This window comes from Heteronotia binoei, chromosome 19 (assembly GCF_032191835.1).
Source record: "Heteronotia binoei isolate CCM8104 ecotype False Entrance Well chromosome 19, APGP_CSIRO_Hbin_v1, whole genome shotgun sequence".
Taxonomy (NCBI): Eukaryota; Metazoa; Chordata; class Lepidosauria; order Squamata; family Gekkonidae; genus Heteronotia; species Heteronotia binoei.
Window position 1 is genome coordinate 13,121,583 of NC_083241.1, and position 24,646 is coordinate 13,146,228.

A 24,646-nucleotide genomic window follows, 5' to 3' on the forward strand; every position below is an offset into this window, starting at 1 on the left:
CCTATTTTGCCCTCCTCCCCACTTCACACATGGCAAAAATAGTTGCCCTACCTATGGGTCCGCGCTCAGAGGATGACAGACATCTGATCCTAAGCACGCTTACTTGAGAGTAAGCCTGCATTAAGTTCCTCCTTGACCTCCAGGAGCCACAGAGTATGTGGGAAAGAGCCACATGTGGCTTCCGAACCACAGTTTGGCCACCCCTGTTATACAGAAATAGCAAAGCAGGTTCCTCCACACTCCCTCTGGATTCCCGGAGTAAGAATACAGCAACATCAAAGCATACGTGAAACAGCACGTAAGAGAAATAAAAATGGCAGGGGATCTTGACACAAATCATATTTTGAAGATAATTGGGCCCTCATGCTGATATGTTGATCTTTGTTCTTAGAGACCTACATCTCCTTTCTTGCTTTTTTGGGCAGTTTTTAAAAAAAACCCACAACATTTTACCATGAAATCAAGAACAGGTAACGTGGAATTACTACCCAAACAAGAAATGCAAGCCAGTCATCAATCAAATATAGAATAGTTCTTCACAATCCCTGGCTAAGGGTCAGTTCTCGGTGAACTGGAGGTTTACTTACAGGGAATGTTCCATTTTTGGTTAGTAATGTCCTATCTTATCGACATTATCCAAAACAATCTGCAAGAACAACCCCGCCCCCCACCATCATCTGTCTTTGTGAGGATCAAATTGATGGCGAGATCATGTTTGCATATGAAAAGAGGTATTCACTGTGAGGCTTCACATATGCTTATATGTTTATATTTAATTACTTTATATATTTTTTATTTTAAATACTGTTTTAAATTTGAAAAAAAAACCACCAATGTTTTGCTGTTCACTACCTTGGGGGTCTTATTTGGGTGGAAATCTGGCGTAGAAATGAAACGTTTTCGGTAATTAAATATGCTACTTGTGATGTTAAAGAGGGTTTTTTCCCTCCTTTATGGTGAAAGATACACTTGAGTTTGCTGCAAATTCCTATAACTGACTCCAGCAGTTACAGAAATTTGCAGCCAAGATTAATAGCGGTGCCCAAACTCAAGTGTATCTTTCACTATAAAGAAACTCTTTCCTGTAAAGAGACAACCCTGTGCAAATTGATTTGGTATCTGGCGAAGGGAGTTTTGACTCTCAAAAGCTTCTCCCCCCAAGCCTAGTTGCTCTCTAAGACAGGGGTGTCAAACTCATTTGTTATGAGGGCCAGATCTGACATAAATGAGACCTTTTCAGGCCGGACCATGTGTGTACCTATTTAAGATTAGGTAGCAGAGAGAAACTTTTTAAAGGACACGGGCAAACTCAATTAAAGATTTTTTTTTTAAAAAAAAAACCATAATGAAACATGCTTAAAACATTAGCACTTGTTGGTCTTAAAGGTGCTTTCTTTGTATTTCTCCCATGAGATCCAATGAACTGGGCAACGGAAGCTCTGACTCTTTCCTTCCTTCCCCAGGGGACCAGGAGGGGGAGGAGCCTCAGCCAGTGGAGAAAATAGAGGCTTTGCTCTGTAGCTCCTGTGCGGTTGAGCAAGCCTGGCGAAGCAAGCTGTGATGCAGAAGGAAGCAAGAGAGAGGGAGGAGGAAGCCGACAAGAGCCAGTGGCTCAGGAGCCTGATAGGAGCCCTCTGGGGGCCTGATTTGGTCCGTGGGCCGCATGTTTGACACCCCTGCTCTAAGGTTTTGAATATGAATAAGGTTTGGAATTGAATCCTAGCCGATTGTGAGCAGGTTTCATGGAGTTCAGTTTTTCTTGTTCCCTGTGGTCTGTGAAAGTGTGCATTTCCACAGGTGTGTGGTGCAAGCTTCCATAGGCATACGGTGTGGGGTTGCCAGGTCCCTGCCGGTGGCTTGTGGGGGGGGGGGGAGGCAGGATCATCAGGTCCAGGTTGGGAAACTGCTGGAGATTTGGGGGTGGAGCCTGGGGAGGACAGAGGCTTCATTGAGGTATAACGCCACAGAGTTCACCTTCCAAAGCATCCCTTTTCTCCAGGGGAACTGATCTCTGTATTCTGGAGATGAGCCCTAATTCCAGGGGATCTCCAGGGCCCACCTGGAGGCTGGCATCTGTAATACCGTGAAATGCTTTGGTCATACCAGGCACCTAAGCTCCAGTATGCTTATTCAAAAGTAACTCCCTAGTGATTGTGGCCAGGATTATCTCATAAGAACGTAAGAGAAGCCATGTTGGATCAGGCCAGTGGCCCATCCAGTCCAACACTCTGTGTCACACAGTGGCCAAAAAACCCCAGGTGCCATCAGGAGGTCCATCAGTGGGGCCAGGATACTAGAAGTCCTCCCACTGTGCCCCCCCCCAAGCACCAAGAATACAGAGCATCACTGCCTCAGACAGAGAGTTCCAACTATACGGTGTGGCTAATAGCCACTGATGGACCTCTGCTCCATATGTTTATCCAATCCCCTCTTGAAGCTGGCCATGCTTGCAGCTGCCACCACCTCCTGTGGCAGTGAATTCCATGAGTTAATCACCCTTTGGGTGAAGAAGTACTTCCTTTTATCCATTTTAAGCTCAGCAATTTCATTGAGTGCCCACGAGTTCTCGTATTGTGAGAAAGGGAGAAAAGTACTTCTTTCTCTACCTTCTCTATCCCATGCATAATCTTGTAAGATGATAGAGTGTGTGCCTGGGTGGTACCATTTCAGACTTCAGGTGAAGACATGCACGATTTCAATGCTTTGGCACCAGGGTATTGGAAGGGCTGTCTTTCTCCCGTTTGTTCCTGCCTGGGAACTAAAATTACAGGGGGACGCCCTCTCCACTGTACCATCGATCAAAGAAGTTCATCTGATGGGCACAAGAGAGAGGCTTTTTCAGTAACAGCCCCACGGTTATGGAACACCTCTCCAGTGGGTAGGGTTGCCAGCCTCCAGGTGGGGCCTGGAGATCTCCCACTTTTATGACTGATCGCCAGCTGGCAGAGATCAGCTCCCCTGGAGAAAATATCCTGCACTATACTAGCTTCGGTGTGAATATGACTGACGACGCAGGCACCAAAGGAACAATGTTATACACAATACATATGAAGCTGCCTTATACTGAATCAGACCCTCCTTCGTCCATCAAAGTCAGTCTTGTCTACTCAGACTGGCAGCGGCTCTCCAGGTTCTCAAGCTGAGGTTTTTCACACCTATTTGCCTAAACCCTTTTTAGTTGGAGATGCTGGGGATTGAACCTGGGGCCTTCTGCTTACCAAGCAGATGCTCTACCACTGAGCCACCGTCCCTCCCCTAAATGTATACCAAATTTATATTCTGAATTTCAGTACTCATATGCAACCAAATATACTGCTTATATTTACTTACACAATCTTATAATAGCCAGTGTTTCAATTCACAATAGCCGCAGTCCTGGATTCCAAAGTAAATATTATCTCTTCAAATCACCTTCCAAGCTGCTACAGGGAGATTTGTAAATGTTGTTATGCTTCCCCATGCTCTAGCTGACACGTTTACCGTATTCGCTTCCAAAACAGTCAGTGCTTGTGTCGGAGTGACCTTGGGTTGAGGCTTAACTGTAGCAAACGAAGAAATCCATGGAACTGAAAAATAGAATCTCCAACCGAGAGAGAGGACTCACCTTATCTGGAATTAACGGGCGGTTTCGAATGTCTTTATCAGCTCTGTCCCTCTTCCAACAAAACAATTCTTCACAGAGCCATGAAGAATAATCTGTTCGGATCAATGCACACCCTTCTGATCTCTGCACCCAGCTTTTTGAAGGGTGGACTGTAGGGCACTGGACCATGCTGAGGCCCCTTCCCTCCCCAAACCCCACCCTCTCCCAGATCCACCCCCAAAGTCTCCAGGAATTTTCCAACACAGACCCGGCAACCCTACCGGGAGGGCGGGAAAACCAGGCTCCCTCCCTCTTCATCTTTTGGAGGCAGTTGAAGATACGTTTTCTTCATGATGGCATTGGATTCGTTCTACTTGCAGTTTTAAATTTTTGATTCTAACTCATGGATTTATGTATTTTATTGTGTTCTATTCAGGGGTGGAATTCTAGCAGGAGCTCCTTTGCATATTAGGCCACACACCCCTGATGCAGCCAATCCTCCAAGAGTTCACAAGGCTCTTTTTTGTATTGGAGGATTGGCTACATCAGGGGTATGTGGCCTAATATGCAAAAGAGCTCCTGCTAGAATTTCACCCCTGGATTATTTTTGTTTACATTGTTAGCTGCCTGGGGTTTTTGTAAGGAAAAAAGGCGGCTAATAGATGTTTTAAACAAATAAATAGTCAGTATGAGTTGTGGCAGGGGGAGAGAAATCCCTGCTTATAGGGAATGATCATATCGTGAAGAAGGGCTTTCTTCAGTTCTTCACGTAATGCTGACCCCTTTCTCTCTTCCCCCCCTTTCCTCTCCAGATATTTATTGACAACGAGTGGCACGAATCCAAGAGCGGAAAGAAATTCTCAACCTACAGCCCTTCAAGGGTCGAGAAGATCTGTGACGTGGAAGAAGGAGACAAGGTCTGGTTAGTTTCTTCTCCACGGGAAGTTCTCGCAGAGGGGGGCGGGAGGGGCAGAAATGGAAGGAGGCCGGCTGTGGACTTGGCAGCTCAAATCGCACATCCTCTCAAATAAAGAAGGGGAGACAGCTTTTGTTGATAGCCGGTCTGTTCTTCTGCTGGTTTCTACCTGACACGGTTTCTCTGGGATAGAGAGGCTCCCTTCTGTTTACTCTTTACTTTACTTCTTACTCTTTTTACGACCTAAGTCATGAACAGCAAACCGTCATCCCACCGGAGGAGAACCTAAAAGTTAGTTGTCACGTAACTTAACAACAGCTTGCCAAGAATTTTGCCAGAGACAGAGTGGTTTGTTTATTTCCCATTGTTTTAGTCTCACAACAACCCCTGTGAGGTGGAGTTGGCATAGGTCGTTTTCGCACTTAGCGTTTGCTCCCCTTATTCCGCGGCGCAATTATGTCCGGATCATTTTTCTCGTTTTCGCACATTGCCTCTTTAGTGGAGTCGCTTTCCATGAAGCCCCGGCTCAAATCGTTTTCACACTAGCATCGACTTGAGTTCGATGCCCTGTCAATCATTTTTTTTTTAAGCGCAAGTCTGGTTGCATAACTACGTAACAACGTAACAAGAGCGTCACGTGTGCCGCTTCTGCTTATGGATTGGCTGCAGCTGTAGCATCCTCCACAGCCCTTTATGTGTTAACAGAAGCATTCACAGTGGAGAATCTGGATGTCAACTTCCCGCCACTGATGGTGATTGGCGGGTGCTCAGCGCGCTCCGCGGAGTCATCTGGGTGTCCCCAGTCGCCTCCGCTGGCTGCGTGGACTAACACTATTTCGTTATAACGAAATGGTTGCGCCATAACGAAATGGTTATGGCGACACACTACACGTTGTTCAAACTGGAGAAAGCTTTTACATTTAAGCCTCCCAGCACTAGTGTGTGTGTGTTTGGCAGGTTCTTCCCTTCCCAGCCTCGCTCCCTCCCAGGTGGCGAAGCTGGGATTTCCTCCGCGCTCTGCCCTTTCCCCGGCTGGCGCTTGCAGCTGCAATGGCGACCTAACGAACTAACGAAATGGTTGCGCCATAATGAAATGGTTGCGTTATAACGAAATGGTTATGGCGATACACTACACGTTGTTCAAACTGGAGAAAGCTTTTACATTTAAGCCTCCCAGCACTAGTGTGTGTGTGTGTGGCAGGTTCTTCCCTTCCCAGCCTCGCTCCCTCCCGGGTGGTGAAGCTGGGATTTCCTCCGCGCTCTTCCCCCTCCCCGGCTGGCGCTTGCAGCTGCAACGGGGACCTAACGAACTAACGAAATAACGCAACAGCGGAAAAGCAATAATATCGCTATTACGCAAGAAATATGAAGTTTAAAAAAAAATGGCCCTGCGGGCACTTTTGGGAAGCGCCGCGAAGGGCTGATGATTGGCCAAGGGGGTGGATGGGGTGGGAGGACAGAAAGGGAGAGGGTGACGCCCACAAAGCAGTCGATCCGGCGTGGATGGATCTCCCACAGCAAACTCCGCGGAGTGGATCCGGAGTGGATCCGGAGGTTTTCAAAAACTCCGGAAGCAGGTGGATCAAGATACTCCGGCGTGAAACCCCTGCAGCACCGGAGCAAACCACAGCGCCGGAGCAACAGGTGCGAAAACCAGGAAAAGATCCGGAGGTAAATGGGGTGCTACGCCGGAGTAAACGCTAGTGTGAAAACGGCCATAGAGTAGCTTGTAGGGTTGCCAGGTCCGACTCAGGAAATATCTGGGGGCTTTGGGGGTGGAGTCAGGAGACTTTGGGGGTGGAGCCAGGAGCAAGGGTGTGACAAGCACAATTGAACTCTGAAGGGAGTTCTGGCCATTGCATTTAAAGGGACCACACTCCTTTTAAAAGGCATTCCTTCCCTGGAAATAGTGCAGGATGGGGCCACCTTTTTTGGGAGGGGGGCCTCATAGAATTGGACTCTCTGGTCTAATCTTTTTGAAACTTGGATTTGGGGGGGGGGGGGGAGACGCATTAGATGCTATGCTTGTACCTCAAAAAACAGCCCTCCCAGAGCCCCAGATATTCTCCATTATACCCTACGGCAGGGGTGGCCAAACTTGCTTAATGCACGCGCCACATAGAATAAACATCAGATGTTTGAGAGTCGCAAGACATGAATGTCAGATGTTTGAGGGAAGGGGAGGAAGGAAGGAAGGAAGGAAGGAAGATAAATAGTTGGGGGGGAGGGGGAGGTGGAAAGAAGGCAACTTTAACTTTAAATGCATTCTCCAAACTGCTGGCTGGCTCGGCTTGGAGAAGTGTTTTAAAGAGAAACACTTTCTCCAAGCTGGCCGAAGGGGCCGTGGGGGCTTTGAGAGCCACACAATACATGTGAAAGAGCCACAGTTTGACCACCCCTGCTCTACGGGGACTGGTCTTCATAGGGTATAGTGGAGTGCCCAGCAGACATTCAACCCTCCCGGAAAATCCTGAAGTGGGGACCTCCAAACTAGGGGATCCCCTGCCCCCAACGGGGGATTGGCAGCCCTAGTAACTGGACCTGGGTTCTGATAGTCCCAGTTAAAGTCTGAACTGATCTTCGGCCTGGTGTCCTAAACATGATGCCATTATTTGGTTAATATATTTTTTTAAACGGTGCCATAGAGGTGATTATTTGGGCTTAATGAATGCCCCAATGTCTGGAATCAAGGTCTGGGAATGCCTTTTATTAAAGAGTGGTGCTTGTTCACACGGAGATCAGATTACCCCAATCTTGTCTGATCTTCGAAACTAAACAGTGTCAGCCCTGATTAATACTTGGATGAGAGACCAGCAAGGCAGTCCCGGGTAGCTACGCAGAGGATGGCAATGTTACACCACCTTTGAATGTTTCTTGCCTTGAAAACTCCATGAGGGGTTGACGTAAGTCAATTGGGACTTGACTGCACTTTTCACCTCTACCAATATGGTTCCTTAAACTGCAGTTCTCCATACCTCCCCACCAGCTGATTGTTGTATCTCAGGGGTGGCCAAACTGCAGCTCGAGAGCCACATGTGGCTCTTTCACACATATTGTGTGGCATTTGAAGCCGCCACTGCCTTGTCAGCTGACTTGGAGAAGGCAGTTCTCTCTTTAAATCACTTCTCCAAGCCAACCCGCAGCTTGAATGAACGCATTTAAAGTTGCTTTCTTTCCACCTCTTCTTCCCCCATCTATTTATCTTCCTCCCTTCCATCCATCCATCCATGCATTAATGTGATTAACATGTGGAATTCACTGCCACAGGAGCAGGTGGTGGTGGCTACAAGCATAGACAGCTTCAAGAGGGGAATGGAAAGCATATGGAGCAGAGGTCCATCAGTGGCTATTAGCCACAGCTTATTGTTGGATGCCTAGGCATCCAGACTTCGTAGTTTGGATGCCTAGTAAAACATTCCTTCTAGACCTGTCACTTTTCTGGGGCAGTGATGCTCTGTCACTTGTCTGGGGCAGTGATGCTCTGTATTCTTGTGCTTGGGGTGGGGGGCACAGTGGGAGGGCTTCTAGCCCCACTGGTGGACCTCTTGATGGCACTTGGGTTTTTTTGGCCACTGTGTGACACAGAGTGTTGGACTGGATGGGCCATTGGCCTGATCCAACATGACTTCTGTTATGTTTTTATGTCTCAGACATCTGACATTAATTCTGTGTGGCTTTTATGTTAAGCAAGTTTGGCCACCCCTATTGTATCTGGACTTGTAAGGATTTGGTACAGTCTGTGCGTGGATTGTGACTAACCAATGCTCTGACTCCACAACCGATTGCGTGCAGAACAGAACATGGGGCGGTCCAGCAGTTGTCCCACTTCCACAAAATGCCGTAGGCTACATGTTCTAGGCAAACCTAGCTGATCCCCTAGGGTGCCAGATTTTGAAGAAGAAACAAATGTGCCATTGAGTCACCAGCTCAGTCTCATGGAGACCCCATCCACAAGGCATTTCAGGAAAAAAGGTGAACGGAGGCAACCCCAGTCTTCCTTGGGGGTCTTCCACGGAAATATTGGTCATGGCTGACCCTGCTTTCTTCCCAAGCTCAGAAGACCTCGGGTTATGCTGAGCTGAGCTGCTGGGTTTTGAGGGGTGTCAAGAAGCCGAGGAGAGCTTGGTGTTCACTGGTTCTAGAATCTCCATCTCTGTTGACGCTGGTCTTTCAGAGTTGCCGTGATGGAACTTGGAGGACTTTTGAAGAACTTGCCTGGTTTTCTTTTGACACTTCGTAGTTTGGATGCCTAGTAAAACATTCCTTCTAGACCTGTCACTTTTCTCTCTATTGAAAAAAGGAGGCTGCCAAAGTCATACGCTGCAATCGGGTACATGAAACAATCCACTTTCAGTCCACTTTCCAACTGGATTTTACTGTGTGAACTGGCAAAATCCAGTTGGAAAAGTGCATTGAAAGTTATTTCATGTGCGTGATCACAGCCTTTCTTTGTACTCTGAGGGGGTTCACCTTCCTCCCCTCCACCCCCCCCAAAAGCTGTTTGGGTCCAGCTCCTTACCACAGTGATGCCACAATCCTAAACAAAGTTACACTCCCATAAGACAATTAAAGTCAGTGGGCTTAGAAGGTTGCTGTTCTCCTTAGGACTTCATTCTGAATCTTAAAAAAAAAAAAACCATTTGTATCCCTTCTTGTCCTTAGTGGGAACCCAGAGCCAGTTTGGTGTAGTGGTTAAAGTGTGCGGACTCTTATCTGGGAGAACCGGGTTTGATTCCCCACTCCTCCACTTGCAGCTGCTGGAATGGCCTTGGGTCAGCCATAGCTCTGGCAGAAGTTGTCCTTGAAAGGGCAGCTGCTGTGAGAGCCCTCTCAGCCCCACCCACCTCACAGGGTGTCTGTTGCAGAGGGGAGAAGATAAAGGAGATTGTAAGCCGCTCTGAGTCTCTGATTCAGAGAGAAGGGTGGGATATAAATCTGCAATTCTTCTTCTTCTTATATAACTCCTCCAGTTAATTCTTACAACTACCCTTTGAGTTAGGGTAGGCTGAGTTGGGGGGTGGGGCTGACCCAAGTTCACTCAACAAGCTCCCCTAGCAGCGTGGGGATTCGAACCTTGGTCTCCTAGCCCCTAGTCTGACTCTCTGGCCCAGGGGTGGCCAAACTTGCTTAACTTAAGAGCCACATAGACTACACATCAGATGTTTGAGAGCTGCAGGAAGGAAAGACGGAAGTTGTTGGAATTCTCTGGGGCAGCGATGCTCTGTATTCTTGGGGCACAGTGGGAGGGCGTCTACCCCACTGGTGGACCTCCTGATGGTGCCTGGGTTTTTTGGCCACTGTGTGACACAGAGTGTTGGTTTGGATGGGCCATTGGCCTGATCCAGCACGGCTTCTCTTATGTTCTAAGGAAGGAGGGAAGGTGGAAAGAAAGCAGCTTTAACTTTAAATGCATTATCCAAGCTTCTGGCTGGCTTGTATTGGAGAGGTGATTTAAAGAGATAAATGCCTTCTCCATGCTGGCTGATTGGGATGGGGCGTGTGTGGCTTCGAGAGCCACACAATATGTGTGAAAGAGCTCCCGAGCCACAGTTTGGCCACCCCTGCTCTAGCCACTCCATCATGCTGGCACTCTTACGAAATCTCTTACAAAATACATTCCACAACATTAATAAAACAATTGCTTTTACCTGAATCAGAATCACACAGGAAGCTTTTCTCCTCCCCCCCCCCACTCCCAACCCCCACTCCCATGAGAATTTTGTCCCAGTTGATAGCTGCGATGGATCTGATCTCCCGTTCCCCTGCCAGCCGTGAACTATAATTGCATATTAAGCCTCAGTATTGCAACATCCGTGTAATCCAACACTGATTAAGAGCTGGGTGGATTTAGAATGGAATTTCAGCCTTGCCCAGAGAGTTTCCCTGTTCTTGAGGGTTCCAGTTCGGACCTCTTTTTTTAAAAAAAGAAAAATATTATTCTTGTAACTGAGCGGTTATGTGGGCCCGGCCTGACATTTCAATTGAAAGGTTCCAGCTGACTCTTGTCCGCTTGCGTAATAATGACTGCACTGCGTTCCAAACCACATCGAAGGTATTTAAATAATCTGAATGCCGCAAAGGTCTATCTAGATCTTGGTGGCGTGTGACTCTGGCCAAGGGAAAGGAGTTTTGGTGGCATAGGACCAGAGGAAAGGAGTCTGTTCTGGTCTGGAATTATGTCCCTCTTCTCTGTTCTGGTCTAGAATTATGTCCCAAGGAAAAGCAGAGAGGGGAAAGAAACTTAACCCAGAAACTGGAATAAGGAAACTACAAGGTTAATATGCAACTTAAGGGCAAAAAATTCAAAGCAAATTTCCAATTAAATCATAAACATGTATTTATTACAGGAAGTTAAAAGCATTTGGGAGCCCATCGTTAGTCTCCTTTGTAAAATCATGAAGCAACAATGGGAAACGGCTTGATCGGACGTGTTTTGACCTAGAGTGGTCTTCTTTGGAGGTCAAGCAAGTACATGCACATACAAGCTCAGGATACAAAATACAAATAAATCAATAAATCAGTGCTGGACCGAAAGGTTATTTACTTATTTACCTTCTATTTATATCCCGCTCATTCCAAAATGGACTCAGGGTGGCTAATAGTCATAATAAAACCAACAATCTCAGTTACGGGTATAAAAGGATAAAACATAATTTACAATTTAAGACAAAACAGTGGAGCTATACAGAACCTTAAAGCATAGGCGGATCAGATTTTATTAGACCTTCTATTTATCTGTCGGTGGTCCTTCTGGTGGAATTGCCCCGCAGCACAGAAGCGGCAGCCTTCTCCCACTAGTTGCTATAGGCCTGTTGGAAAAGTTTGGTTTTACAAGCCCTGTGAAATTGGGAGAGATCCTGCAGGGCACTTATGGCCTCAGGGAGAGCATTCCACAGCATTGGTGCTGCCGCTGAGAAGGCCCTTTGTCACTTTAATAAAATGACAAAGGCTTAAAGATCTAATTGAGGCCTTTTATAATGCAGCCTTATGTCCTAGTCAAGGGCAGACACGTTGCATCATGTTTTATTGTATGCCTCACCAAAATGGTCCAGAATTGGTCAATGTCAGATCAGAGCCAGTGTGCCAAGAGTTTTGTGCTTTTGATCTTTGGCCCTGAAATTGTACATTAACCTTGTAGGGTCCTTATTCTAGAATTATGTCCATCGTTTGCCTCCTAATCTGCGAGTGTATTTTGCTGCCCAACTGATAGAAGAGTCCTTTTCTCCAGTGGCAGCTCCAGTTCGCTTTCGTATTGCGCTTTAGAAAAACAACACTAAAGGAGAGATGCTGTGTTAAAGCATGAAAGTGCTTGAACCTTCAAAATTCCACCCTCAGATCTCCAGGAATTTCCCAGTCTAGAGTTGGCAGTCCCCCCTAAGAGGTCAGGTGTAATTTTTTTTTTGCGGGGGGGGTGGTGGTGGTGGAGACACACATCCAGTCTCACAGGCTGCCAGTCAGTTAGCTGTCTCTGGTGAAGAGATGAACCACAATGTTGAGTCCATCCCAGTTCAAACTCCACAACCTCTTTGGAAGCAGAGAAGAAAAAGACCGATTCCCCACTAGCTTTATGCCACTCTCACTTCTCCGCGGAGCTTCTGTCGGATTTCAAGCTATCTGCCCTGGGGCTGCAACTAACTTCGCCTTTTTTGCACAGCAAACAGAAACTGGTTTTTAGAGGATCTTGTTTGCTGCGCAAAAGAGGCAAAGCGAGTTGCAGGCTCAGGGCAGATGGTGTGAAATCCGATGGAAGCCCCGCTGAGAAGAGGAGAGTGAGAGCGAGGTAAGGCCAGCGGGAAATCAGTCCAAGTTTACTGCTTCTTATTGAGCAGCAAGTTTGTCTGTGTATGGTACCCTGAGTAATTTGAGAAAAGTGACATGAATTAGGCAGAGGTTTGGATGTTTGAGTACTGAGCCCCGTGGCTCAGAGCGGTAAGCTGCATACTGCAGTCCAAGCTCTGCTCATGACCTGAGTTCAATCCCGGCGGAAGCTGGGTTCAGATAGCCAGCTCAAGGTTGACTCAGCCTTCCATCCTTCCAAGGTTGGTAAAATGTGTACCCAGCTTGCTCGGGGGAAAGTGTAGATGACTGGGGAAGGCAATGGCAAACCACCCCGTACAAATGTCTGCCGAGAAAACGTCATAATGTGACATCACCCTATGAGTCAGTAACAACTTGGTGTTTGCAACGTCTTTACCTCCTTTTTTTAAAAGTTTGAAATGTTGGTGGCTGACCCATCCATATGGTTTTGGTTTGTTTGCTTCAAGTTTGATACTGGATGGTTGCTGAATAAACCAACTATTGTATTCTGGAGCTTCTGGTGTTTCCCCCTGGCTTTGCCAAAAACTCACCACCAGGTCCTCTCTACTGCCTGGTCACAGTCTGCCACCGATTCCACCTATTAACCAGAAGTATGATCTGGGAGACCCAGGTTCGAATCCCCACTGTGCCTTGGAAGCTTCCTGGGTGACCTGGAACTAGTGACACGCTTACAGCCTAACCTACCCCCGCGAGATTGTTGGGGAGATGAAAGATTACATTAGTTTGGGTTCCACTGGGGAAAAGAGTAGGATATAGATGAAGTAAAATAATCAAGCCAGTTTAACAACTCTAAATACAGAGAGGTGCTGATGGAATTGGCCATTCCTAGCAGAGAGGAGGGTCCCCCCCCCAAAAAAAAAATATTTATATAAATGAGACCAAAGATCTATATAGAATAAGGGATCATCAGTAGTTATTGAAATGAAAAATAAATAAATCCCTGGCAACTGGAAAGCTTGTTGGCAAAGGCTGGAGTGGATCTGGGAGTGGACTATAGGGCTGATAACAGACGGGCAGTGTGGGGCGGTTGGGAGGCGTCTCAAATTGGGACGGCTCTTTTTGAGCCACCCTGAAACCTCCAGGCAGCCCTCCACAAGCCATCCCCATGCTGCCTGAGGCAGCCGGGTTTCTCCACACGGGAAGGCGCCTCAGAAGCCAGATTCTTCTTCTTTTCCTCTGCAGGTCAAGAGCTCCTGCACTCAAGCAGTCTGAATGGTTTTGTCAGAAAAAGAATTCGGAATTGGCTTGGGGCAGCTTGGCAGTTTCACACCGCTTGCGCCCTTCCCCATCCAGACGACGGGGAGGCGAATGGCGGCCGACTCAAATATTTGCTACCACTTTGGAAGTGGTAGCTTTTTGAGCCACTCAGGCGCCTGGAGGACAGGGTGAGGACGCGACCGGGACAGGTGGCAGATGTTGGTGTGTGGAGGGATTTTTTGGGTCGATTTCAGAGGCATCCCTGAGTTGACTCAAAGTGCCGGTCTCTAATCGCCTTAGGGTTGCCAGTCTTCAGGTGGGAACTGGAGATTTCCATACAACAGAGATGAGTTCTCCTGGAGGAAATGGCTGCTTTGGAGGGTGGACTCTGTGGCATTATGCCCTGCTGAAGTCCCTTCCATCTCCAGACCTTCCCTTCCCACGAGTCTCAAGGAATTTCCCAACCAGTCTGGTGAGAACAAAATGAAAAAGTGACATCTAAAGCAGGGGCGGCCAAACTGCGGCTCCGGAACCACGTGCGGCTCTCAAAGCCCCACTGCCCCATCAGCCAGCTTGGAGAAGGCATTTCATGTGGTTCTTTCACACGTTGTGTAGTTCTCAAAGCCCCCTCCCCCCCCCCCAAAAAAAAGCCGGCTTGGAGAAGGTATTTCTCTCTTTAAATCACTTCTCCAAGCCAAGCCAGCTGGTGACTTGGAAAATACTTTTAAAAAGTTGCTTTCTTTTCAACTCTCCCTCCCGCCTCCATCTATTTGCCTGCCTGCCTTCCTTCCTTGCGGCTCTCAAACATCCGACGTTCATGTCTTGTGGCTCTCAAACATCTGACGTTTATTCTACATGGCTGTTACGTTAAGCAAGTTTGGCCATCCCTGATCTAAACAATTAACAGTATTTACATGGATGGCAGCCTGCAGGATAATAGCAAACAGTTAAAAATCCGCAGAGTTTTTAACATGACTTTTTATTTTGGTATCTTGAGTTATGGCAAATAGCTATGGCAGAAAAATTGGCATATCAGCTTAAGAGTAACCAAAGCTAAAGCCGAAATGTCAGACTTTTACAAAATGTGGCAAGCTTTTTTATCTTATTTACACATCAGAGAGGCACTCAACATTATCCAAGCCCTTCCTCACATTTTTTTTTTTTTTGGGGGGGGGGGGTTTAAATACAAAATACATAAAGAATAATTATTAAGAAAATAACAATCCTTAAGGCCATCAATATTTTTCTCTCTCTCAGCTATACATGTAAGATAAATTTTAAGATGCCCGTAAGATCATGAATATTAAGCCCTCTTTGATTCAACAATATTTCTTTGAATTTAATGTATTTTTCTTATCATCAGTTTTTTAATGTCAGTAATTTAGAAGGTTCCTTTTTCTATGTTTGCTTTTGTTTGGCTTGTAGAGTGGTGGTGATTTCTGTTTTCTTTCCCTCTTTTTTTGTAACTAATAAACTTTGTTATATATATAAATAAATGGGATTTCTGAACCTGCAGTGGATAACCCTGGGAGTAAGATGAAAGCAAGCAGTGGTTTTTGGTAGGTCTGGTGGCATAGCCCCACAGTTTTTACCTGTATATACCCAGGGGTAGAAGACTCTTTATTGTAAGCTCTTGGAGGATTGACTACATCAGAGGGTGTGGCCTAATATGCAAAGGAACTCCTGCTAGAATTCCACCCCTAGAATTCCACCCCAGAGAGCACTGCATTCAGGGACCCTAAATCTTTTGTCAATCCCTGGACTGAAGGTGCCTAAACTAAATTCAAACAGGGCCAGGGCCTTCTTGGTGGCAGCACCAACATTATGGAATAACCTCCCAAATGACATCAGGGCCTTACAAGATCTCATCCAGTTCCATAAGGCCTGTAAAGCATGCTTTTAAGAACTAAGGGGAGAGTATTGCCAACCACCTAGAAGCCAGGTATATTTATTTTACTATCAAGCACTTTTGTGAGACATCAACCTAGGCCATCGGCACATCTGGAAACTATGAGAAACCATGAAGAACTATGGAACGTTGTCCATTTATCTGTTTATCTTATATATTACATATCAGCAGATATAGCACCAAAGAAGTTTAATTTTAAATATTATGGTTTTAATAATTGCTTAATGTTTTATACTAATATTGTTTTATAATAGATGGTTGTATTTTATGATGTTAATATACCATTAGCTGCCTGTTTGCAGGGAGGGTGGGATACAAATAGAAATAAATAAATAAATAAATAAATATAGTTCTGTTATTTTTGCATTCATCCAGGAATGGATCTTACAGCTAAGCTTTCTCTGCCCTTGAGATCATCTTAACCAAAGTCTTTTTGTTGGCAAGGATGAGAGAGGGCAGCTCCCACATGGCACATAGATATGGGCAGGGGTTGTTTTTAGGGTTGCCAAGTCCAATTCAAGAAATATCTGGGGACTTTGGGGGTGGAGCCAAGATCAAGGCTATGACAAGCATCATTGAACTCCAAAGGGAGTTCTGGCCATCACATTTAAAGGGATGGCACACCTTTTCAATGCCTTCCTTCCATAGGAAATAATGGATAGGGGTACCTTCTTTTGGGGCTCATAGAATTGTACCCCCTGGTCCAATCTTTTTGAAACTTGGGGGGTATTTTGGGGAGAGGCACTAGATGCTATACTGAAAATTTGGTGCCTCTACCCCAAAAATCAGCCCCCCCAGAGCCCCAGATACCCGCAGATCAATTCTCCATGATTTTCTAGGGAAATAAATCTCCATAGGGAATAATAGAGTTCCCAGCAGACATTTCCCTCCCCTCCCCCCGCTTTCTGACGATCCTGAAGCGGGGGGAGGGTCTCCAAACCGGGGGATCCCCTGCCCCCACCTGGGGATTGGCAACCCTAGTTGTTTTGTAGAAAAATAGGTGGTGGAGGTCATTAGAATAACTCATTAGCATATACCACCCACCCAGCCAAAAATACCTGATGCAAGAAAGGAGAGCCCTGGGCGAGCGAGGCCTGCTTCAGATGGCTAGAGATCCAGCCAGCCCAAGCAGGCCTCACTCACCTGGGGCTCTCCTTGGCTGCTCCTCCCCAGTCAAAAGGCCAGCAAGCCACCTGTTGCCCAAAATCACATAGGAAGTGGAGAAAGGGTGGTGTGGGCTTTTCCAGGGGTTAATGAGGGCTGCTGGGGGCGTGGCAGAGCTCCTGGGGGCTGGCTGGCTGCCCTCTCTCCTAATCCAGGGATTGTTATGCAGCTGCACCTACTATTCAATGGACAAGGTAGGTGGGGAGGAGAAGGGGGAACCCTCAGAAAGGTTCAGGAGCTGTGCTCCTGTGAGCTCCTGCTGAATCTGAGGCCTAGACATGGGAATCCCAGGTCTTTCCATCACCCCGAGAAGCCTGAATATTATCACTGCAAACGCTCATTGGTAACTCGTCATTGTACTTGAGTACAAATCTGTGCTTCTGTCATCCTTTTCTAGCCTAAGTTTCTTTTGTTGGTTTTGTAGGCTGATGTAGATAAAGCCGTGGAGGCGGCCAAAACTGCCTTCCAAAGAGGGTCGGTGTGGAGGCAAATGGACGCCACCAGCCGAGGGAGACTGTTACACAAGCTGGCCGATCTCATGGAGCGTGACAGAGTTGTGTTGGCGGTAAGTGGGGGGGGGGGGCTGGCGTGCGAACCATCGCAGAAGGGAGCCAGAGCGGAGGCGGGTGGGCTCACAGTATGGTGAGCCAGAAGTGTTGACCAATTTGACTTGGGCTGGAATCTGCAAGGGGTTTGGTCCAGAGTAGATCCATTAGTCTGTGGCTCTGTTTCAAAGAGAGAGAAAATTAGTTGTGAAGCTTTTTGGCTTCTTTTCTTGGCATGACCCAGAGGATAAAAGCTAGGCTTTTAAGAGGTGAGGGGGTGGAGGACTGAGGCAGAGAATCTGAAGAAATCAACCAAGTAAAATAATTTAAAACATTTTTTTTAAGTGATAAAGAATGTTATTCATGTTTTTTTTTCCCAAACTGAAAACACTTTAAAATCTTATTTATTGGCCCGGTGTGTGTGTGTGTGTGTGTGTGTGTGTGTGTGTGGAATTCATACCGTGCTCTGGCCACCTAATCTAGGTCTCCACCATGGCTTGCTGCCCAAATTTTACACCAATCCACAACAGATTTTTATTAAAATTTAGAATAAAATAAAAATGTCAGCCTCTGCAATAAGAACTCTTGTTTGTTTGTTACGTTCTTAAGACCAGCATACAGTTTGATCAAAGTACAATAGAAAAAAATTCAAATTGAAAATATGATTGCTGTACTTTAAGCAGGGGTTTATTTTTCAGCAGGAACACACAGGAACTCAGTTCTGGCTGGCTTGGTGTCAGGGGTGTGTGGTCTAATACGCAAATAAGTCCCTGCTGGGCTTTTTCTACAAAAAAGCCCTGAATTTAAGAATCAGTGCACAGAATTTAGCAAGTAGACATGTAATCTTAGAATTTTTATCAGATAAAAACCAGTGAAGGCTTGCTTTGCTTGTATTTATGTGAGCAGGAATCATATAATTGCTTGTATTTACGTGAGCAGGGTAATAATTCTAAGACAAGCCTCCCTGTAAAATGGGTAGCTAAAGAACATGTGCTCTACAGAATTGACCTGCCCTAAGAGGCATGAACACAAACTTTCTGAGTCAGGGATTTTGTTATACCTACCTTCAATAACTGCAGGGGGGGAGAGCGAAACCTCTAGCCAGTTATTTAAACAAATAAAACATTTATTTAAAACAAGCAACTATTTACAGGCATTTTTAAATACAGGGTGAACAGAAGTAATAAATGAAAGTAGGGATAAACATATGAAGCTGCCTTATACTGAATCAGACCCTCAGTCCATCAATGTCAGTATTGTCTACTCAGACCGGCAGTGGCTCTCCAGGGTCTCAAGCTGAGGTTTTTTGCCTGGACCCTTTTTAGTTGGAGATGCCAGGGATTGAACCTGGGACCTTCTGCTTTCCAAGCAGATGTTCTACCACTGAGCCACCATCCCTTCCCAAATATATAAATATAAAAATATAAAACACTCCTTCTCTCCCTAATATACAACTGGCCCTGACCGTACCATCCAGAACCGACTCACCAGCCTCCAAGACTCAAATCAAAAACTCCAACTTTCCCTCCCAAAATCTAATATAAACCCCAGTTTCTGCCCAGGAACTGGTTTTCCTTCTGCAGCCTTCTGGGAGACCAGCCTGAAAGACTTCCTTGTCTCTCTAGGAGGCCTCCTCAGAAGTGCTGCTTCCAGACCGGAAGAGAAGGAGGAATGAGGAATACACTAGGCCAAAGCCTTGCCTAGAGTTTTATGGCCTCTTCCTGCCAACTCCCACATAACCATAGCCTAAAATGGCATTTCTCCACAGGCATTTACTGGTTCCCCCTTCCTCCCTTGATCGTCAACATATTTACTGTGCTTAACCCTAGAACCGGAGGCCTGTATAACTACACCCAGGTGTTTAAACCTAGCAACTTGGTTAGGGCTCTTACCAAATAAATTGGATGCTGCCAAAAGCCCCTGAATGAATAAAGATGTTTTTAACTGGCATAGAGAAGCTGCTTGATGAACATGTGCAGGATGATGTTCCAGAATCTGGGAGATCTGTCCCGTGAATGAGTTCCACTAGTGAAAGTGCTTTCCCGGGTCAGAAGGCAAGTTTAATACCAGCAGCTCATGAACTAGAATTTTTGCTCACGAGGCTCCAGAGCTTAGAGGGAGCATTGTCTCCAGGTCCGACCTGGAAATTGGCAGCCCCAGCAAACTAGAGTGTTTAATTGTTTCTACCCCCGGATGACCTGGGCTAGTCCCCACCCTCATCCGATCTCAGAAGAAATCCAGGGTTGCTGCGCAGAAGAAGACAGTGGCAAACCACCTCTGCTCCTCTCTTGCCTGGAAAAACCCCATAGGGTCACCTGCAGCTAGATGGCACTTCCCATCACAAATTGCTTCCCCGTCTAAGGTTAATGAGCCCCGTGGCGCAGAGTGGTAAAGCTGCAGTACTGCAGTCGGAACCCTCCGCTCACGACCTGAGTTCGATTCCAGTGGAAGCTGGTTCAGGTAGCCGGCTCCAGGTTGACTCAGCCTTCCATCCTTCCGAGGTCAGTAAAATGAGTACCCAGCTTGCTGGGGGGAAAGTGTAATGACCGGGAAAGGCAATGGCAAACCACCCCGTAAAAAGTCTGCCGTGAAAACGTTGTGAAAGCAGCGTCACCCCAGAGTTGCAAACGACTGGTGCTTGTATAGGGGACCTTTCCTTTTCCTAAGGTGAATGGCATTGCAGGAATGGAGAGGTTGACGGTCTGCAGGGGTGGAATGAATGCATTCCGCCTCCCTTCCCTGTGTAGCCGTGATCCAAATCTTTCTCCCTGCTGCCTCTCTTGTTAGAAATCTTAAAACACTGAGATAACCTGGTTTTCGAGGCAAGCGATGCTCCCTCCATGTGGTGAAGCCTTGTGAATGAAAATTCAGCTTCGTGAGCTACTGGCATGAAAGCTGTTGAGCGAGCGATTTGGCTACTGCATAAATTAAGTTTTCTCTGGGCCCATCCTTCCTGAGCTAAGACAAAAATGTGTGAGCGAGAGGCTATAAAACTGTGAGTTTACACTAACTCAGCTTAGAGGGAGCACTAGTCTGCAGGAGAACTGCTAGATTTGAGTTTCTGGCTCAACATCAGGAAGAACTTCCTGACCGTTAGAGCGGTTCCTCAGCAGGCCTGTAGCCACAGGGGAGGGGGGGCCTGTGGGGACACCACCCCCTGACTTCCAGGCAGGGCCCCCTGACTCCCAGGGGGCTTCCGGCACGCAGTCGTCTTTTTTCATTTTCTTTTTGCCATGGCTAAGCCAGCAAAGTGTTGCTAGTGGCAGCCAGAGCCAGGAGAGCTGAGCAGGGCGCAGTGCACTGCAGCAGCAGAAGCAGCAGGCGGAGAGTAAGGAGGCAGAGGAAGCTGCGTGGACTGGACCAGAGAGGGGGGACGGATGGAGCTGCTGGCTGCAAAGTGCTGGGGGTAGGGGAGAGGGAGGTGGAAGGAAACCCGCCTGCTGGCACCCAAGGTGCAGTCTCTTCTTCACTACAAAGTTTTAGGGTTGGCTGCCTCGATTTGGCCACATTCAGAGCCTCCAGCTTTTGCCCCTACCCCGGAAAGCTGCTGAGAAGCGTCAAGCCCCGCAGTGGATGGGAAAGGGTGCCCCCTGGTTTTTTAAAAAGCCCCCCCCCCACTTGTAAAATCCTGGCGACGGCCCTGTTCCTCAGTGGAACAGGCTTCCTCGGGAGGTGGTGGGCTCTCCTTCCTTGGAGGTTTTTAAACAGAGGCGAGATGGCCATCTGACAGTAATGCTGATCCCATGAATTTAGGGGGAGGTGTTTGTGAGTTTCCTGCATTGTGCAGGGGGTTGGACTAGATGACCCTGGAGGTTCCTTCCAACTCTGTGATTCTATGAGTCCAGCAGCACTTTAAAGGCCAACAAGATTTTGGGGCTATCAGCTTTTGTGAGTCAAAGTTCCCTTTGCCAAAGACAAGTTGGAAATCAGCTGGAGATAATCTGGGAGCGATTCCCACTCGCCTTGTTCCCGTCTCGTTGCTCTTTTTCCCACGGCTCTTTTGCTGGATTTCACACAAGCTGCCCCGTCGTGGTGAGTTGCCCCACCTCTTTTCAAGTTCCCTCGGTGGCAGGCAAAACCGGTTTTCAGAGGATTCTGCCTGCTATGGAGGGAACGTGAAAAGAGGCGGGGTAACTTGGGGCCCTGGGGCAGCTTGTGAAAAATCCAGCAGAAGCGCCAGCGGGAAAAGAAGCAAGACCAGAACAAGGCTAGTGGGGAATCGGTCTGGGTCTTCTCGGCGCCTCGTGTAATCTTGAGAAATATTGAGAAATATTTTTTTTTAAAAAACCACCAGACAACAAGACAGGTGGCTAGGTTCTGTTCCCAGGTTTATAAAGAATGCAAAAAGCGAGACAAATAGGCCAAACTGTAAATCTTTTAACAAATTTTACAGTGACTTTTTAAAATGATTTAAAGGGTTAAATAATAATCTTTTACATTCTTTTTTTTACTGTTATAACCCTCAAGTCATCAAATTTCAACATGCAGATTCTCTGTGGGACTTTTTAATTAGGTACTTTTAAGGTTGTTCTAGATGACTAAAAGAGCCCCGTGGCACAGAGTGGTAAAGCTGCAGTACTGCAGTTGAAGCCCTCTGTTCACGACTTGAGTTCGATCCCAGCGGAAGCTGGTTCAGGTAGCTGGCTCCAGGTTGACTCGACCTTCCATCCTTCCGAGGTCCGTAAAATGAGTACCCAGCTTGCTGGGGGGAAAGTATAGATGACTGGGGAAGGCAATGGAAAGAAAGGAAAGGTTCCCTGTGCAAGCACCAGTCGTTTCTGACTCTGAGGTGACGTTGCTTTCACAACGTTTTCATGGCAGACGTTTTACGGGGTGATTAAACCACCCCATAAAAAGTCTGTTGTAAAAACGTTGTGAAAGCAACGTCTCCCCAGAATTGAAAACGACTGGTGCTTCCACAGGGGACTACCTTTACCTTTTAGATGACTAAAATGTTCTGGTCAATGACTGTAATAATAAACTGAATGAGACTGGAACAAGGAACAGGGGTAGTGGGAAATCGGTCTGGGACTCCTCTGTGCCTTGTGTCATTTTGAGAAACATTTTTTTAAAAAACCTTTTGATGTGTGTGTGTCTTTGTAAATATTCCCCTCCAGACCTTGGAAACGATGGACACAGGGAAACCGTTCCTCCAGGCTTTTTTCATTGACTTGGAAGGATGCATAAAGACACTCCGATATTACGCCGGCTGGGCTGACAAAATCCAGGGGAAAACCATACCTGTGGGTAAGCTGGAGTCAGAGCTGGTGTGCTTTTGTGGGGGGAGGGGTTCCTTCAATCAACCAAAATGAATTAGTGGGAATGAACATAACTACAGTAGGTGGAGTTACACCCTAGCAAGTCCATTAGCCTTGCCAGTCCACCAGTGGGGACGGGGGGATCTCCCTGCTGCTTTTGTGGGCTCCAGTCCCTCACCGGCCAGCTGACCTGCAGGGGAAACTCTCCCCCCAAACGGACATCCCCTCAGGACATCAGTGACATCCAGAAGATGGTGAGGAATCTGGAGACCAACTCCTGTGAAGAAAGGTTGAAGGAGCTGGGCATGTTTAGCCTGGAGAGGAGGCGGCTGAGAGGTGATATGACCACCATCTTCAAGTACTTGAAGGGCTGTCATATAGAGGATGGTGTGGAATTGTTTTCTGTGGCCCCGGAAGGTAGGACCAGAACCAGTGGTAGGGTTGCCAATCCCCAGGTGGGGGCAGGGGATCCCCTGGTTTGGAGGCCCTCCGCCTACTTCAGGGTCATCAGAAAGCGGGGGGAGGGGAGAGAAATGTCTGCTGGGAACTCTGTTATTCCCTATGGAAATTTATTCCCGTAGAAAATCATGGAGAATTGATCTGTGGGTATCTGGGGCTCTGGGGGGGCTGTTTTTTGGGGTAGAGGCACCAAATTTTCAGTATAGCATCTAGTGCCTCTCCCAAAAATACCCGCCAAGTTTCAAAAAGATTGGACCAGGGGGTCCAATTCTATGAGCCCCAAAAGAAGGTGCCCTTGTCCTTCATTATTTCCTATGGAAGGAAGGAATTGAAAAGGTGTGCCATCCCTTTAAATGTGATGGCCAGAACTCCCTTTGGAGTTCAATGATGCTTGTCACAGCCTTGATCTTGGCTCCGTCCCTAATGTCTCCTGTCTCCACCCCCAAAGTCCCCAGATATTTCTTGAATTGGACTTGGCAACCCTAAACAGTGGGTTGAAATTAAATCAAAAGAGTTTCCGGCTCAACATTAGGAAGAACTTCCTGACCATTAGAGCTATTCCTCAGTGGAACAGGCTTCCTCGGGAGGTGGTGGGCTCTCCTTCCTTGGACGTTCTTAAACAGAGGCTAGATGGCCATCGGACAGCAATGAAGATCCTGTGAATTTAGGGGGAGGTATTTGTGAGTTTCCTGCATTGTGCAGGGGGTTAGACTAGATGACCCTGGAGGTCCCTTCCAACTCTATGATTCTATGTTGGTGATGTTGGGGGCAACGTTCTACTTTTTAGATAAAACCTCTATGGTTTGTAGCCATTTTTACCATAGAGGTTTGCCAAAATAATGTAGAGTGTCACCCTAAAGCAGGCGATATAGTGACGTCACTTCCGGAAGTGACATCGGGGCCTTGCCAATATCCCCACCCACCCCAGAACAGCAGCCCACAGGAGGAAGGCATCTGGCGATCAGGGATCATTGACTTCAGGGTGTCGCTCCACTGAGGGGGCCACTGTCAGTCTCCTGTCCTGGGCAGTGCACTTGGGAGCTGTGCAGTGGTTAGGATATCCAGGTGAGATTTGGAAGACCAGGTTTGAAATCTCCCCTGGTCCATGAGGCTCTCGTTGGTGACTTTGGGTCAATTCTTCTCGCTCTGCCAAAGCCTCTCAGGGTTGTTGGAAGGTTGAAATGCGGAGGCATAAATTGCATCAGCCATCTTGAGCTTTTGGAGGAAAATGTATCAATGAGATATCCTGTTGAATTCATGGGGCTTCTTGCCCATGGGCACCGTGGGAGTTAAGGTGCGACCAATCTTCTAAAAAAGTTTTGATAGAACCAGCGTGTGAACCTCTCCTTCCTCTTACAAGTCTGTCTTAAATGGCATTTCATAGAAGTCCCGTCTGCTTCTAACAAAGCTGCTCTCAAGGAGATGATGGGGTTGGGTTTGGAATACAGAATCCAAAAGCCCGTGCTCTTGAGCACTTATCACTTGATGACACCGTTCAAGGGGTCAAATGCTGCATGGGCCAGGGTGCTCTAGTGGTTGGTGGTCTGTGAAAGCTGGTCTCATAGCCCCACTCTGCCACAAATGCTCACTGGGTACCTTCGGATTGACCTAGCCTACCTCAGAGGGTTGTTGTTTGGAGGGTAAAATGGAGGCAAGGAGAACAATATAAGCTGCTTTGGACTCCCCCCTGGATTTGAAAAGTATTCTTAGTCCTTTGAAGAAGCTGCCCAACTACATGCTGTTCATTTCTCTGTCTTTTTTGTCCTGGTATTCTGATACCTGTTAAATTCATGACTG

General features: G+C 47.1%; 1 protein-coding gene across 1 annotated transcript in view; it reads left to right on the plus strand.

The window, feature by feature from the left end:
* Positions 1-24,646, plus strand: part of ALDH1A3 (aldehyde dehydrogenase 1 family member A3) — an 83,669-nt gene that overhangs the window by 12,786 nt on the left and 46,237 nt on the right. The window contains exons 2-4 of the mRNA XM_060259810.1: positions 4,396-4,500; positions 17,012-17,152; positions 22,250-22,379. Coding sequence (XP_060115793.1) covers positions 4,396-4,500; positions 17,012-17,152; positions 22,250-22,379 — 376 coding nt within the window. The remainder of the gene's footprint in view (positions 1-4,395; positions 4,501-17,011; positions 17,153-22,249; positions 22,380-24,646) is intronic.